The sequence below is a fragment of the Syzygium oleosum genome, unplaced genomic scaffold (assembly GCF_021117445.2).
Source record: "Syzygium oleosum isolate NSW1041296 unplaced genomic scaffold, Sole_v2.1 Sole_v2.60, whole genome shotgun sequence".
In the NCBI taxonomy this organism is placed as follows: Eukaryota; Viridiplantae; Streptophyta; class Magnoliopsida; order Myrtales; family Myrtaceae; genus Syzygium; species Syzygium oleosum.
Window position 1 is genome coordinate 382,338 of NW_026607544.1, and position 16,647 is coordinate 398,984.

Below are 16,647 nucleotides of genomic sequence, written 5' to 3' on the forward strand. Positions count from 1 at the left end.
TGAATTGGGCTGTGGGCCCGGGTGAGCTTATTGATTGTTGTACTGGTTTATTTATTTATATATGTGTTTTATTTACCCTCCGGAGGTGCACATTAGCCTAGTTTAGGATTAGTGGTTTTACTTGCTGAGTTTTCTCACGGTTGTGGTAAAACCGACTTTTCAGATCTCCCGCCATGAACTTCGACAACGCACCGTTACGCTTTGGGATTCCCCACCATATGAGCGTACGGCCTGCGTGCACCCGTGGGGAACGGGAGAAGTACTATAGACACTATGCTTTAGTATGGGTAGACGTAGGCTTAGCTCACTTTGAGACTCACGAGTATCTAGCCTGGTGTTTCCGGATCGTTTTGGAGTAGAGTTCGGTCCCATCAGTCCGCCGACGTTCCGTTTGTGGGAGAGGGTCTCGCTAGATATTCAATGTCCAGACGGTGATATAGTAGATGTCGATATGGAGGGCAATCCTGATTCTGAGGTTGAGTACGAGATTGTGGAAGAAGAGGAAGAGCACGAGGAGCTTGGTGGATTAGCTTTTGAGCCGGAGATAGTCGATCCAGCTCCAGAGCAGGTGGACGCAGAAGCCCCTGAGCCTATGGACGTAGACGAGTACGAAGAACAAGACCCTGAGCCAGAGATGGAGTTGGAGGCCATGAGTTCTGAGGAGGATCAAGAGCGACTCGAGAGTTCTTCGGAGTCGTCGGGTTCTGATCCTGACTGGGTACCGTAGGTTAGATATCAGCATAGGAGTGAGGGTCGACACTTTTTGACCGTACCCCTCCGGTAGTTAGTTTGACACCCCTAGGTCACCGATCCCTTTTTGTTCGTGGCCCTTTTGATGTACCTTTTTGTTTGTAGACGGATAATGTATATGGGGGTTTAATCAATCGTAATTTATTTTTTTTTTTTCTCTTGCCACTCGTGGTTGCTTTTAAATTGTCTGGGTGTATATGTATATTTATTACATATACGTCGTTTCTGCATGTGGCGTGTTTTCTCTGATTTTGGTTTTCGGGTCGGTGACGTAACCTGGAAGCGTCGCGCTATTATTTCGACCTATAAGCGGGATGCTCATGCTTCGTGGGGTACGGGGCGTGACATGACACATACGGACTTGTAATTTCACTAGTTACTGTCGAGAATTACTTTTTGGAATGGAAACTTATTGATCATGTAAACATATTCGGTCTTTTTGACTACTCGTTGACTTTCCTCTCAATTTGCCGATTAGATTTTTCTAGAAAAGTTACTGATAAGAAATAGATCAATATCTAGTTTTTCGATATATAGCGAAAAGTTAGTAAATATAATTAGAATTAATATCACGAAAAATCTCATTCTGGTACACGTGACAAATTTACCCAAAACTAATTTTTTGACCACGGAAAACCCGCAAATTAGTACACCCATGACAAATTTACCTTTTGTTAATTTCCGTTAAATTGAGTTAATTTCACAAAAAATCTCAAACCGATACACTTATGACAAGTTAATTCCACAAAAAATCCCAAATCGATACACTTATGACAAACGGAGGGTAAAAACCCCAAATTTATACACCGTCAATTATTACATGTCATCCAACTTAGCAATTTGACGGTAAAATTTAACGGAAACCAACAGAAAGGTAAATTTATCACAGGTGTACCAGTTTGGGAGTTTTCTGTGGTCAAAAAATTAATTTAGGATAAATTTATCACAAATGCACCGATTTGAGATTTTTCGTGTTGATCCATATAATTATTTATATAAATCTTCCACTGATGGATTGCATTAAATTTGAGGCATCACTTGTGAAAAATGTTTTTTTTTTAACTAAAACCCAGTTATTTCCAATTTTATTTCGGCAAAACCACCGACCTTTCTGCCCAGCTCTCTTTCTTCTTCATTGTCCACCCAAAAAAACCAAAATCTTCCTGCGCTCCTGAAGACGATCTCCCAAACCAACAATGGTTGCCATCGGCAGGGCCAATAGAGGATCTCTTCCAAATACAAGAATGCAACCAGTTGCTTCCCCGAGTACGGTACTTACTCAGTGCGGCAGTTCCGTTACTCCATCCTTACATGGCCTCAGCTCCAGTACGCCGGACTCTTGCGGCCGCATCATTGGGTATGTCATGGCGGAGATTGACAAGAAGGCCGGCGTATTGTGCGCCTACATCAGGTCCATTGCGGTGTTGCAGCATCATCGCCAGAGCGGCCTCGCAACGAAGCTGATGAAGGTCATTCACACTTACATGAAGCGGGTTGTACATTTGTTGCTCGTTTTCATTTTTGTAGGAGAGTAGCGAATTGGATTGATTTCATAAAAGCATGATTAGTATGAGCTTTAGCGATTCTATTTGTGCAATGTTTGGTCATGTGTAGATGTTTGAGGAGATCGGAGGGTTTCTTTAAGTTCCTGTGCCGGTTATCTTCCTGTTTGGGCATGCTCTTCAAGGATAATTGTGAACACTTGGTTTAATTGATGGTGACGTGATGAAAATTTTTATCCTGATTGAGGGGATCCTTGTCGATTGCTCCTTTTGACAATAACAAGCAATTAGACTAGATACAGAGACTGTAATCAGCAATGCTTGATTTCAATCTTCCTTCTTGGGTTGCCATGACCAGCTCCATGATACTGAAATTTCTGTCTGAGAATAGCCAAAAATAGCAAATTCGAGTAAGTAAAAGGGCTCTGCTTTTGATCAAACATCTTACTTATATTTTTGCATTACATTGGACAGGTATATGAACCTTAGTTTGTTTATCTAGTTGTGAGGAGCGAGGTTTGGAAGCATGAGCAGGAGAAGGAGTAGTCACTCTCCTCCCTCCATTGGTGACAATCTCAAAGGGTTCGTTGGGTTCAACCTCTGCAACATCGAAGCATGAAATTCTGTCGGGTTCTAATTAGAACCAGCCACTCCTCCTTGAAATCCCACCTCCCCTCTCTCTCTCCACATCCTTCAATTCCTCACCGCCTGATTTCTCCACTCTCTCCTCCTCTTCCTCCTCTGCTCCTCTTCCTCCACCTTCCCCCTCTCTCTCCGCCCCCTACAACCACAACACACACCACACACAGAGAAAAGCTTCAAACTTTGCGTTTACCCCGCAAGAAAAGTTTCAAACTTTATCCATCTAAACATGAAAAATAAGAGACAGAAATGGAGATGGAAGAAGCCAGAAAGAGCAAGTTACAGGTTCTGCAGCAGCCCCATGATGGCCGCCGATCTTGATTCACCGGCGATGTGAACACGGCGGCAATGCTGGTCGTGGTGGTGTCTGGAATGCTGGGAATTTCTTGTTTTCCTTTGGGGGGCCGGGTGTCGATTGCTCCTTTTTTCGGGAGTGATGTCGGTATCTCTATTGCCCAAAGCTGTCGTTTGTAAGACGAAAATGCCCGTCAAGTGGGTCGAGCGAGAAGGAGAGGGGATCGGACGGCTGAGATTCATCGGGACGAATTTCTGATGCGAAGGCAGACACCATCACCACACCAACCTATCCATTCACGTAACTCCAACGTTCATGTTTGACCGGAGTAACTTTCATTAATTAGGGAATGTTTCTTGAAGATTCAGGATGATGAGTAAAACATGTAGAAGTAACTTGCAAAAACAAACGCATTCATCTCGCTACAAGTTCATTTCTTTTCTGAGTTTGCTGCTTAAGTAAATTCGGCAAGTACGGGAAGTTCCTTCGCTAAAATACTTGGGTACGAGCAGATGAGACCAGTTGCCACCCCCATCTTCTTGGCTACGAGCTCTCATCTCGACTCCTGACATTTGCAAACACAAACGCGTTTTTGCTCTCATACGGACGAGCCAAAAGTCAGGGAGTCGTTGAGTCCCGAGATCGGTTCATAATACGACCTCGATCTTGTGACCCCTTTAAACATCAGGCCACTGCGCTACTTGGATAGGTACTTCAACCGTGTGTGAGAGAGAGAGAAAAGAGGGCGCCCTACCAAGGCTCTTACATGTTCATAAGCAGAACATAGAAACCACTTCAATCGGGGACCAATTCTGGGCCCAAAGCTGGCCAATGTGCAACCATTTCTTGTTACTTTGAAAGACAAAGACGTGCGAGCGAATCTCAAGCTTTTGCTTGTCCTAAAAATCACGTCATATCCCATATGATATGTTCTTAGAGGCCGAGAAATCAACGTTTGGGTCATCTCACGGTCATCCATAAATAAATAGCACTCTCTCCCACGATCTGTGAGAAGGTTGAAAACAAAGACAGAAAAAACTTTTCACCGACCCACGTTTTTCGTTTGCTTCTAATTTCAGTCCCTAGAACTTTAGGTTATTTGTATATTGACCATCGAGTTTTTGGAAAATTCAAAGAAATTGTGTATAACATCCGCCGAAGGAACTTTCTTTTTATCTCCACAGTCAGTCTAAAGGTTTCTGCAGTTGAGCAGACTAGAGCGGCACCGTTTTCTTTAACCTCCTTGGCCCATCCATAGCTCGTCAGCCAAGCCTCCTCCGCCACCTAATGAACAAGGTGAGCAGAAACAAAAGCTCTCGTGTACGCTTGTACGCACAATTATTAGTCGCCCTTTTCAAAGGGCGAAAGAACGACATTGAAATGGAGAGATCAGTTTCCCTATGTCTCGTTTAAATCTGTAAATGGTGGAAGTTGAGATCAATGGAGTAACCTGAAATGCCAAACTTACATACCACTAGAACATGTGTGTCTACAGTATTGTCTCTTTTATTATCTAATCTTCTGTTTTGATAGGGCCTTTTCCGAAAGATACAAAAAGTGATGTCAAGGGCACTTTCATAGAAATAATATTACCTCATCTCTCGAATCTCTCCTACCGGACCACAGAGTGGTCCACCGCCAGGAGCGATGGCACCACCAAAAGCAATCTATGGGCAGTGTTCAAGTTTGATCGCTGGAGTGAGGACAGAGGTTGAAATCTCTTCCAACAGGAGCCCGCCCGACCGGCTTCAAACTTTCGAAGCGGCGGTGGCCCAATTGGGAAAACCAAAGACTTTCGTTCCCCAGAAGATCGAAGCTTGTAACGCAAGGAAGCCATTGGTTTGGGGGAGTTGGAAGAATCTCATCTTCCATGAAACCGATGAGCATGTTTTTTTTCATTCTTAATCGAGGTTTTTTTTTTTTTAATTCCTTCCTTCGAAGGTTCTCATTTCTCATATAGCCACATAAGGCTTGCATGGTTTTAAGCGATGGGCACATTGAACTTACCATTCAATGCATCAGTGCACAGGTACATAAGCACCCCCGCAATCAGCGACGAAGAAGGTGTGCATTCATTTAAATATATTCATTCTGGAAGTCATAAGCTACAAAAAAATCTCCCACGGCATTCGTCGATCCACATGATGGTGGATCGAAATGGACATGATTGAGCAAAAGAAATCAGTACATGTTCCAATGACCAAATCCAAAGGATAAAACCGAGTCACCACAGCTTTGAGAGGACTCACCTTAGACGTGAGAAAGTAGGAAGGAATTGCTGATTCCGGAGAAGAATTAGGCATAAAACAATGAAGCACCAAGGAAGTAAATTGAGATACACAACTGCCTGACCAAGCAGCTTGCAACAAAGCGTCTCAGTTTCCCTTCTTTCAGTTCAAATCAGAAGATTATCGCAAAATGGAGAATGGGAACGTGGAAGTAATCATGAAGCGACAAGATCCGGTGTTTCTGCTTCAACAGATACCAAAGCCGTGTGTAATTTGTCCAGCCAATTGTCCAGTAGGTCATGCAGTAATTTGACCTGTGGAATCCCCAAACTCTTGGCTGCATCCATGAAACTTATATTGTCCCCTCAACTTGAACGATTATGCCCACAATAAGATGAACCTGAGTTGAGATTCTAATGGTTAGACTACTGTAAAATAAGAAAGCTTGAATATCGGTTTTCCATTACGGATGCTAGAGCAGAGAAGGTGCAAGCAATCACAACATCCAGGTATTTGCCATGACGGCATATGCAAAAAAGGAAATTGTACTCTAGATTTTTAGCAGCAGCACACTGATGCATATCCAAAGCTCTTCTGTTCTTACACTAGAAATAGTGGCGGTCAGTCTACAAGCATGAATAACTCAAAGTAATCATCTTTTACACCCCCCCCCAATTAGGAAAGTTAGCATCAATGTTAAAAGAGTAAAAAGAGATGCTGATTCACATCAGCCACCACTTGTTGTATAAAACTATTTATGGTTGATTTATGCTAGCTAAGTCTCTTAATAGGGCGCATATTCACGGCAGTCACTTTAGGCACATTCTGTGCAACCAACCCACTAACTTCTAGTCCCTTCAACCATATGCAGCAGACCTCAAATTAAAGTGACCATTATTCAAACCTTAGAATGTACTTACAGACAAACTCATGAGAAGATGCTCAACATTCTGTGTAGAAAGTTTTGTGTGCTCTGCAATAACATTCATGGAAATGGTTCGATCCCCAGATGGTCGACACCAAAAATTTACATTGCCATTCTCCATCAAAGCTGTAATAAACTCTGTTTCCCAAATTCTGCAACTTTCTAATCTTAATTTAGCTCAACAAACACACATAGTTCTTGTAACACCCCAACTAACAGATGCACAACACGCTGGCACATGATTACACGCAATCGAGCAGTCCACACAGAAGCATAGCAACATAACTAGACTGGGTTTTCCAATAGTCAAACAATTGCAAGAAAGCAACTAAACACAAAGATAAATCACGTGATTACATTCAACTAAACACCAACTGCCACACCACTTGTACCTGTTCTTCAGCGATTAGCTGGTGATTCCAGAGCTTGAGTTCAGGCCCATGCCTCCCGCCACTGGTGGAGTTAATGAGTGCAACCATCGGAGCCTCATGTAGCACCAAATTCCTCCTGCTGAGCGGCACTGAAGATGAAAATGTGCACGAGAGTGGAAAGTGGCACTGAAGAAGGACTTGAAGGTCACGGACGACGGAACCTGGGAAACAAAGATTGCGAATGATAACCATTCTGTTTCTCTATTTCTGTTCCAGAAATAGGTTTGGAACAGAAATCCGTTTGGTAACGCAATTTTAATTTCTATTTCTGGAACAAAAATTTGTTCCAGAAATAGATTTGGAACAGAAATCAGAAGTTAAAATTTTTTGCTTCTCTATTTCTGGAACAGAAATGAGAAGTTAAAATTCTTCTCCAGAAATAGAGAAGTTAAAATTCTTTTCATCGCTCACCCTCACTACTAGTCGGTCGCCCATCCGCTACCCACTTGCTGGCGACCACCGCTCGCGGCCACCTGCCTCCGGCCGCCGCCCACCTCCCACAGCCGCCCGCCGTCCATCGGCCACCATCTCCTGCCGCCGGCCGCCCTCCTCCCGCCGCCACCTGAATCCCCCCGCCACCTGCCTGCCACCGCCGGCCACCGTGGGCTGCCACCCGCCGTCCACCGGCTACCGTTTCCCGCCGCCAGCCGCCCTCCTCCCTTTGCCACCTGCCTCCCACTGCTGGCCACCATCTCTTGCCGCCGGCCTCCCTCCTCCCGCCGTCGCCCACCTTTGGCCGTGGCCCGCCTCTCACCGCCGGCTACCGTGGGCCACCGACCGCCGTCCAACAGGCCACCGCTCCCGCCTCCGGCCGCCCTCCTCCAGCCGTCACCCACCGTCGGCCACTGTGGACCGCCGCCCGCCGACCACCGCCCACCGTCTCCTGCCACCGGCCACCCTCCTCCCGCCGCCGCCTCTCCCCGCCATCCACCGCTGCAGTCCACTCACCAGCCACTCGAGAGGAAGAAATTTTGTGCCGTTATCAAACAAATTTCTATTTCTAGAATAGAAATTTTGTGTTGTTATCAAACGTATTTTTTTGCTCAGAAACTCTTCTAGGAACAGAAATAGAAAAATCAATTTCTGGTCAGAAATTGATTTTTGAAACAGAATGGTTATCATTCGCAGCCAAAGAGACGACGGTGAACGACGGACTGAAGCTTGCGAGGGGCGAATGAGGATTGGCCGCGGAGCGACCGAGGATTGGGGGACAGCAATTTGAAAAAGAACACTAATCCCAATTCAATTCTGGATTTTGTTCAAATTACAAATTTCAGACAAATACTGCCGTTGTTTAGCCGTCGGAAAATGTCGATCGATGAACATTTGATCGACCGGCGAGCTCAGGTCCTTATTTGAAATCAACTTAGCTCTTTTTTGAGAAAATGACTTCACTTTAAAGGTGCTTGTTTCACGAAAAACTTAAAATTTAGAAAAATATTTTTCGAAAAATAATTAGTTATATCACTTAAAAAATTAGTTTACGGAAACTATTTTTATTATCGATAATAATTTATGCCTAATTAATTTCGTGGGTAATGAAAATATTTTTCAATCATTCTTTTTTTTTAAGAGATGCATATTTTTTGGAAAATATTTTCCAAATCTTGGAATTTCCGTGAAACACGCGCACCCAAACTCTTTTTTGAAGTCTTCTCCTCTTTCTTTTGCCTTGTTCCTTTGCCGACTCTGTCTTTCTCGCTCTTTTCTTCTCTTTATTTCCCTGGTTCTGCAAAAGGAAATAATAAGGTGAGTTGAGGTCCCTTTTGTTATTAGATGGTGAGGGATGTATTGTCCCCCAACCTCACCACCGAAGTTGACACACACACACACAGAGCATATGGAGATTCCAAGTAAGATGGGGAATTTTTAACGAGATTGTCCTTGGTTGCACGTTTTAGAATCAGTTCATTGTCTCTCTTCACTAGAATAAAGCAGAAATAGAAAGCAAGCAAAGCAAAAGAAACAGCGATGATCTATGAATAGAAAGAAGGCGCACCATTTTCTTTAGAGGATCCCCTGTTTCTGTTTCAGAGTCCGGCACTTGCTTTGTTCCATTTACAATCATCTCTCTGTAAGACTCCTAATCGTTGCAATGAGGATCTGCACTACTGTTGAGTAACTTCTCACAATCTTGTATTTCTATCACGCACTCATTTGGTATTTTTGAGCTCGATGCATCAAAAATCCTTTCCATTGATCTGCACCCAATAATTTCTAACCACTGCAAAAACTCTAATTCGTCAATGCCCTCGACAACCTGCAGGCTCGGGCATTGGTCAATCTTTAACTGCTTCAAGTTCTTCAAGTTTGACAAACCGCCTATGCTTTTTAATGAAGAGCACTCTCGAACAGAAAATTTTCCCAATGATTTGAACGTAGAAACAAATTGAATATCCTGTACCTTAGGGCACCCAGACAGAAGGAATTTTTTAAGCATCTTTAGGGGTCTTGGGTCATCATTGCTTGCTGTTGTACTTGACGATCTCGGAATCGATGACGGATCGTGAGGACGATGGACCGCCCAATCAAGTTGGGAAAAAGAAGCACTACATGTTATGTGTATCGATGCATCAAAAATCCTTTCCATTGATCTGCACTCCTTGATATTCAACTGATACAAATACTCTAATTTTTCAATGCCCTCAACAACCTGTAAGCTCATGCACCGGATAATACTTAAATCTTTCAAATTGTTCAAGTTTGACAAACCGCCTAAGCTTTTTAATGAAGAGCAATCTTCAACAGAAAATACTTCCAATGATTCCAACATAGAAACAAATTGAATATTCTGTAACTCTGGGAACCCCGACAGAACGAATTTTTGAAGCATCTTCAGGGAGCTTGGGAAATGTAAGGTTCCCCTCCAATGATCAATCAACTCGGGAGCTTGTAGTTCATTGCACCCCAGCTCCTCTAGCAAACAGACCAACTTCTCGGAAGATTTGCAGTCCTGAATACGTGATCTCTCCGACGATTGTAAGACATTGAGTAATTGAACATCATGTTGCTCGTACACCTTGTTTTCTCTCGATTTTCTCGAACTTGATGAAACGAATACAGTCTCCTTTTTCGATGGAGGAAGCCCATCGAGGTGTACTTGTTTTCCGTGAGTGTTGTAGAGCTCTAAAACTATCAAGTTTGACGGAAGTTGTTTGAAAGTTGGCAAGTCCAGTCCATAAAGAGTAAGTTCTTTTAGCTGAGAAAGGGAACCCAACTCTATAGTTGGTGCGCGGACATTTGGAAAGCAACACCACAGCTTGCTCAGTTTGGATAACTTCCCGATCCACTGTAAGTCTCATGTTTGAATTATATCTGATATGGCCTTTGAATCAGAGCCATTGGATAGAGCCAGTTCAACTAGATTAGTGAGGTACGAGAGGTTAGGGACAGTCAGCAATGAAGTAGATACCAGCAATAAAGTGGTCATACTTCTGGGGAGCTTCGGCAACTCTTGTATCCCATGACAAGGACCCAAGTACAGTGTTCGGAGTTGATGAAACTTGCTCATTGTACTAGGCAATTTTTCAATTGGTGTGCATGATACATCGACATACTTCAGGCTTGGTAGTATACCAATGGAATCTGGTAATCTTGTAATTTTCGTGCATGATACATCCAACTTCGTTAACGACACTAATTTCGAAATTGAGTCAGGGAGTTCAATCAAGCCACGGCAAAACTTAAGAGAGAGGTGTCGTAGACTCTGTAGCTCTCCAATTTGTTTAGGTAATTTTCTAAGTGCATGGCAAAACTCAAGGCTCAAGTCAGTCAGACACCTCAGATTCCCAATAGAGTGGTCAATTTCCGAGAAAAGAAAACTGTCACAAATAGCCAACTTCTCTAAAGCTGAGTCCTCTGGAAAGATTGGTGTCCCATAGATCAAGTCATTATGCTTAATAGTGAGAACCTTCAATTTCCTTGCCCTCTACAAAAGCCAATGAAACATAAGGACAAACAAGAAATAAATATGGATTTAGGCTACCAATTTGTATCACATGTCATATGATCCTCTCACTAAATGAGAAAATTAGATTATAAATCCATCAAATTTTGTCCTTCATTGAATCAGAAAAAATAGACTAAGAGGGAAACTGGCGTACCTTGATTAGGCTCTTGAACACATCATCTGTGAATTCAAGCCCAGAAAGATTCACCACAACCGCGTTTTGTAGATGCGACAAATTGGTTGCCTTCAAACGTTGATAACGGCGGGGTTCGTCAATACTTCTATAAGGGTAACGCAAATTGATCCATCTCAACTCGGAAAGACAACCTGTAAAGTCACCTTGGCAGTTTACGTCATACAAAGAAAGAAACCGTATATGTGGGAACCGCTTAATTTCCTCTGAAGTGACAGTTATACGATCCCATGATGATAGCAAACGGAGTGCTTCAACTTGAACGCCTTCCTTGATCTGCCAATGACATTGAGGAGTAGAAGCAGGAATTTGTCAATATCCCACTATTTTATTTCGTAGAAGAGAAGAAAAAATGAAACAGAAGAGTAGCTCCCCAATCAAAAACGTGAATCCTCAATTAAGAAGAGGGTATAAGCAATTTTCTATTCAAATTTGGCCATACTTTACCTCTGTTGATGTTAATCTTAATTCGCGAATGATGTCTTTTTCATCCCACAACCTGGTATGCTCTTGTTTGGCAATTTGGCTTCCAAGATCTCTAAATTGATCGTGCATCCCAAATCTATCACCATCTAAAACCTTTATCATGCACCTCTTAATAAGGACCTTGATGGCATGCTCTGGGAAAAACTCACAATCTTTCCACATGTACATTGGATTAGTCTTATTCACACCAATGAAAAAACATGCAACATCGAGGAATATTTGTTGTTGATTAGGCTCTAAGGCATCATAGCTAATCTTTAGCTTTCCCAAGACATCCGTATGAGGTGTTTTCTTTAGCTTTTGTAGCCACTCTTCCCATATTTCTCTTGTTTCCTCACCAAAAAGCGATGAACCTATTGCTTCAAGAGCTAGAGGGAGTCCATTTGTAGTAGAGACAATGCTTTTTGAAAGAGTGTAGTAATTGGCAGGAGGAGAGTTGTCGTTGAAGGCATGCCTACTAAAAAGTTGAAGTGCGTCTTTGTGGCTCAACTCCTCCATTTCATAAGGCATGATATCATACTTAAATCCCCTGATTTTCAGAATGCTTTTGTCCCTAGTGGTAACAAGTATCCTAGTACCAGGATACAAAGAATTCACTCCGATTAATTTTTGGATTTGGTTGCCCTCATCGACATCATCCAATACAATTAGTATCTTCTTGTATTGTTTCTCCAATCATATTGATCCCATGATCAATATCATCAATGTTGCAAGCCACTCTAGAATTAGAGATATTGGACAATAATTTTTCTTGCAGCTTGACTAAGCCCGTGGTTTTTTCCGTTTCCCTCACATCATCAAGAAAGCTACAGTTTTTCCCAAATTGAGAACATAGTTGGTTGAAGATAACCTTGGCGAGTGTTGTTTTACCAATGCCGCTCATCCCGTAGATTCCAATGAGCCGCACACCACCGGAGTCGATGTCTAATAAATGGTTAATGGCTACTATACGATCCTCCATTCCAACTAAATCGTTGGTCACTTGTCTTTGTCTTGTCTTGAGCCTCACCACAACCTCGTTAACGACCAACTTGATAAGATCGCCATAGCTGCCATAAAGTTGAACAGTTTCAATTGAGAAAAGGTAACAAATTTGGATGTTGACCAACCATCTACTAAGTAATCGGGTGGGAACGTGATCAAATTTACGATATAGAAAAATTCAACGTTACCCCCAAAGGTTCAGGGAACATGATGAATTTCAAACTCGAATATCCATTACAAGTTTAAGTTAATGGAATAGAGGAAGAGAAATGTTTGATCTTCATATCAAGTAGAAGAATCAAAATTTCTGCCAAAAATGGGAAGAAGAATCAAAATATAAACGTATGATGAATTACTGTAATAGTAGATTTACTTATTTCTTTTGACGTGGAAAAGAACTTTGCAAAGGCAACAGTTCCTTAATCAAGTTCTATAACATACAATAGGAATCATAATACATACATGGATCAAATTAGTATAAAAAAGGATGAAGCAATTTATACGATGGAAATTAGTTGAAAATCGAAATTATAATAACTCTATTAGGTTCGAAAAAAATATGGAAATCTCGTGATTTAATAAGAAAGAATTTGAAACTTTCTATTTAATTTTTGGGAAATTAGAGTTAGAATATAATTAATGAAGTTTTATGAGAACTATGACCAGACTGTATAAAATAATTTTCACAATCATGGTTATGATTGTTACCCTGAATATTTCTCCATCTCCCATCCCTTTGTGCCGTCAACTTCTTTGAGTGCCTGCCGCCATGTCTCTACATCCTCGGAGCTAAACTTCGTCTTCCGATCCTCCATCTCCAAATTCGATATGGCCTTGCTGTACAACGGGGTTTTCAGCTTCACGTCATCGGGTTTCACGTCGTAGAAGACGGGCAATATGACCTTCTTCCCATCTTCTTTAGATCTAGAGGTGTTCTCCACCATCTTTGCAAGCTCGCGGAGGCATCAGTGACTTGAAGCGTAATTTTTTGAGAAGACGGGTATGTAGAGCTTGGAATTGTCAATTGCTCGCAGAAGGTTGCCACTAATTCTTTCACCCGGCCGAAGCTCTTCATCATCTATGAAAACACGAATCCCGGCATCTACCAAGGCATGGTAGAGGCTGTTGGTGAATCCACGACGAGTATCGGGCCCCCTAAAACTCAGGAACACCTGGTACTCACCTCCTAATGTATTGCTGGTGCTTGCTCCTGACTCTGAGTTTGCCATAGGAGCTCCCTTCACACGTCTCTCTCTGATTGATACTTCTGAAATACTTCTCCTAGGCAATTTCGCACAAAGCCTTGATGTTCTCGAATGCAAGTAGAGGACTTCGATGTTAAAGTCACGAGGAAGACTTTTGAGACTTTTGGACGTGTGTATTGCGTGACTCACGGGGTTTACTTTAGTTGCCCTGTCGCAAAAAAGGTTTCAAAAAAATATCGGAATTGACAAAATATAAAGGGAAACAAATATTTTCACAACTATAAAATCTTCTTCCACAACCATTTGCCATGAAAAACGCGTATTGCCAACTTCGCAGCAAGTGCAGAAAACATTACATTTAACATATTTGAATATGATTCCATTTGCCAATTGCCATAAGAAACGCGTGAAGGCAACTTCATAGTAGGTGGAGCTTTTAATTTATAGTCAATAAAGTTGATGGCTTTACACTTTGATAAGGTAGTGGACAATAATGGAGGCCTACCTTTTTCACACGCCCAATTTCCTCCGAGTTTTTTCTTGGTTCTTTTCACTTTGTGCTTTTGAATTTTTGGATTAAAAAATCTTGATCCTCAAAACATTTATATCATTTATGATTATTCTATAGCTATATCTATAGTTAAACATGTTTACATAGATAAAATCACAATTTATCTATATAAATTCATAATAACAAAATATCTGTAAAGAATCGCCTCTCACTATGACATATGAAACTCTGGATAATTAGAAAATTTTTCTTCATATTACAGAGATTGGATTTGCCGCGTTCGCTACAAAAAAAATGCTCCACCTAAGGATATACTTTCTACTCACTATGGAAATTTTTGATCTGATCTCTTCGCCTTGAAGACTTATTACCTTCTATTATAATTAATTACCTTTAACCACTCAACTATTCTATATAAATGTCCTCTGAGCGCGGAAAGAAAGCAAGAGAAACCATTATGGTCTTGGCCATAAGAGACGACTTTTTGCTCAGCTGATGCATGGGAAAACGAGAGATTAATGTCGGCCACTCGCTGTTTCCTTTCTTCTTCTTTATTTGCTTCAGCTGAATTTCCTCTTTAAATACGAACAGGAAGAGCTCTTAATGTCAAAAGAGAGCCTTGAAGGCTGCACAGAGCATAGCATTGAAAAGTGTGCCGAGAGTCCCCCTTGGGGAGAAGTATAATTCAGAGAGTTTTCTTCGTGAAATTACACTCACAAGCCGATTAAATCTTGTATTAAGATTTGTGTCATTACTTTGTGAAATTGAGATATTATTTCAAGAAAAATTGTGAGGACTAAACATTATGTAAGTTATTGGATGTAATTGAGGTTGGAAAATACCGAGAGTATGTGAGTGACTTGAATGTGGATCGTTTGGTCTATAGTAGAGTCTTATAATGTTCTCCCTGTATGAACGTATGAACCACATAAATCTAATGTTCGATTCATTTCCTTATTTTGTGCATTTTATTTGATCGTTTATTTTTTTCTTTTCAATAAGGAATATGGTTTGAAGAAAAGTGAAACCAAACTAAAAGATATTCAATGCGACCAGCATCAGGCATTCATGAATAAATGCATAAAAAAGTATTTTTTTATTTTCTTAAGATATTAATCGATATTTACAAGTTTAAACTCGTGGTTGATGATAAAATTTGTCCCGCCACCAGCCTAACAATAACTCCGATCATAAAGACGAGATTCGAAGCAATCTACCCGACCTGTTTCTTCTAAGACCCCTTGACAATGCATAGTGATGATGGTCTTTTATTGCCATTTTGTACATTGAATCACGCCAGCCCGTGTGTACCTTTGGCTTTCCTTTATTCATTTTCCATGATTTCATGGTCACATATATTTTATTTATTTAGTTTTCGACGCAACATATTAAGAGACCATAAATTTGCAACTACAACCTTGACATATTAAATAAGTCGGTTTCACGTGATCGGACATAGATTTTCACGACATTTGTTAGTGATAGATTTTTTTATTAGGATGATTTAACATAAATCATTTTCATATCGCATCTCATAATAAATTTTTCATGAGAAATTGAAAATCCCTATGAATATTATCCTTTGGAATTTGAATGGTTATAGTAGCAGTAATGAAGATCGGATAGAGCCTAGCCATATTTATTTATTTTTCGTGGCGTTATTCGGTGCTTTGACCTGCTGACTAAATTGGTGCCCCGTATCATTGAATGGAGCATATGGGGGATTGAGCACTCTACATCTTCTTGGAAAGCTTAAACACCGTGGATTCAAATGAAGTTGTTTCGTGAATCCTGCATTGCCAGCACGAGTCTGGTTTGTATTTTATTTGTGCCTTGGCTTCTTTTTCGCGATTTTCCATGAAAAACATGCAGCTGACAGAACCTCCACTCCACATTAAATCAAATATTTTTTATTTGACAGCATCATTAAGATTTTAGTTTGGGATTAACAAAATCCATCAATCACAATACTGACCGCGTCTTTGGAGTGGTTAGTGTTGATTTATTTATTTATGTGATCCGCATCTGCTGTATACACTCAGTGCCGTGCAAGTTTTGGCCCTTTTTGACAAGTCAGATGTTCTTGACATCAATAAGGTGACGGATTGTATACTTTGGAATAAAGCGTCCTAGATTTGCAAACTCTTACCATTGATGCAAGTTCCTCGGTGTTGTTTTATGTTTTTAAGTTTTCAACATCATGGGAGTGATAAACTTACCCTAGGCTCTGTTTTGCATGTAAGAGGTCAGATTATGTCATGTTACGGAATTTTGATTACAGTTACTTTATAGTGTGTGTATTGCTAGCCAAACATTGATAAGGGGGCTCTATCTATGAGATTGAAGTTGCTACCGTTGGATAATATCTGGTATCAAATGTTTTATATTGTTGAGCCTAAACTATGATTCAGACATCAGAGCATTGCAAAACGAAGGCGGATCTTTCTCTGGGGATATGTGGGGATATGTGGGGAGAAGTTGACAACTCAAAGTAATCATCTTTTACAGCCCCCCAATTATGAAACTTAGCATCAACGTTAAAAGAA

At 41.2% G+C, this 16,647-nt stretch overlaps 1 protein-coding gene, 1 long non-coding RNA gene and 1 pseudogene across 2 annotated transcripts; all 3 read right to left on the reverse strand.

Annotated features, from left to right (window-relative positions):
- Positions 1–2,663: 2,663 nt before the first annotated feature.
- LOC130137105 (uncharacterized) lies at positions 2,664–3,574 on the reverse strand. Its single transcript, XR_008815754.1, has 2 exons — positions 3,178–3,574; positions 2,664–3,033 (listed from the first exon to the last, which is right to left on the reverse strand). It is a non-coding gene; the product is annotated as an uncharacterized LOC130137105 (long non-coding RNA).
- Positions 3,575–8,856: 5,282 nt separating this feature from the next.
- On the reverse strand, positions 8,857–12,019 carry LOC115664454 (disease resistance protein L6-like). The gene is made up of 4 exons (XM_056307808.1): positions 11,363–12,019; positions 10,877–11,191; positions 10,186–10,701; positions 8,857–9,972 (listed from the first exon to the last, which is right to left on the reverse strand). Exons 1-4 carry the CDS (start codon positions 11,909–11,911, stop codon positions 8,857–8,859), a joined length of 2,496 nt encoding a protein of 831 aa, XP_056163783.1. The 5' UTR covers positions 11,912–12,019.
- A 171-nt stretch (positions 12,020–12,190) lies between these two features.
- LOC130134544 (disease resistance protein L6-like) lies at positions 12,191–13,625 on the reverse strand (annotated as a pseudogene).
- Positions 13,626–16,647: the final 3,022 nt, after the last annotated feature.

Excerpts from the sequence above, each read along its gene's own strand:
- LOC115664454 (XM_056307808.1), bottom strand. The coding sequence starts at position 11,911 with ATGCCTTATGAAATGGAGGAGTTGAGCCACAAAGACGCACTTCAACTT. Across the intron at positions 11,192-11,362 it reads TAAGATTAACATCAACAGAG|ATCAAGGAAGGCGTTCAAGT; the intron begins GTAAAGTATGGC and ends TGTCATTGGCAG. Across the intron at positions 9,973-10,185 it reads GTATGACCACTTTATTGCTG|CTAAAAGAACTTACTCTTTA; the intron begins GTATCTACTTCA and ends TCCCTTTCTCAG.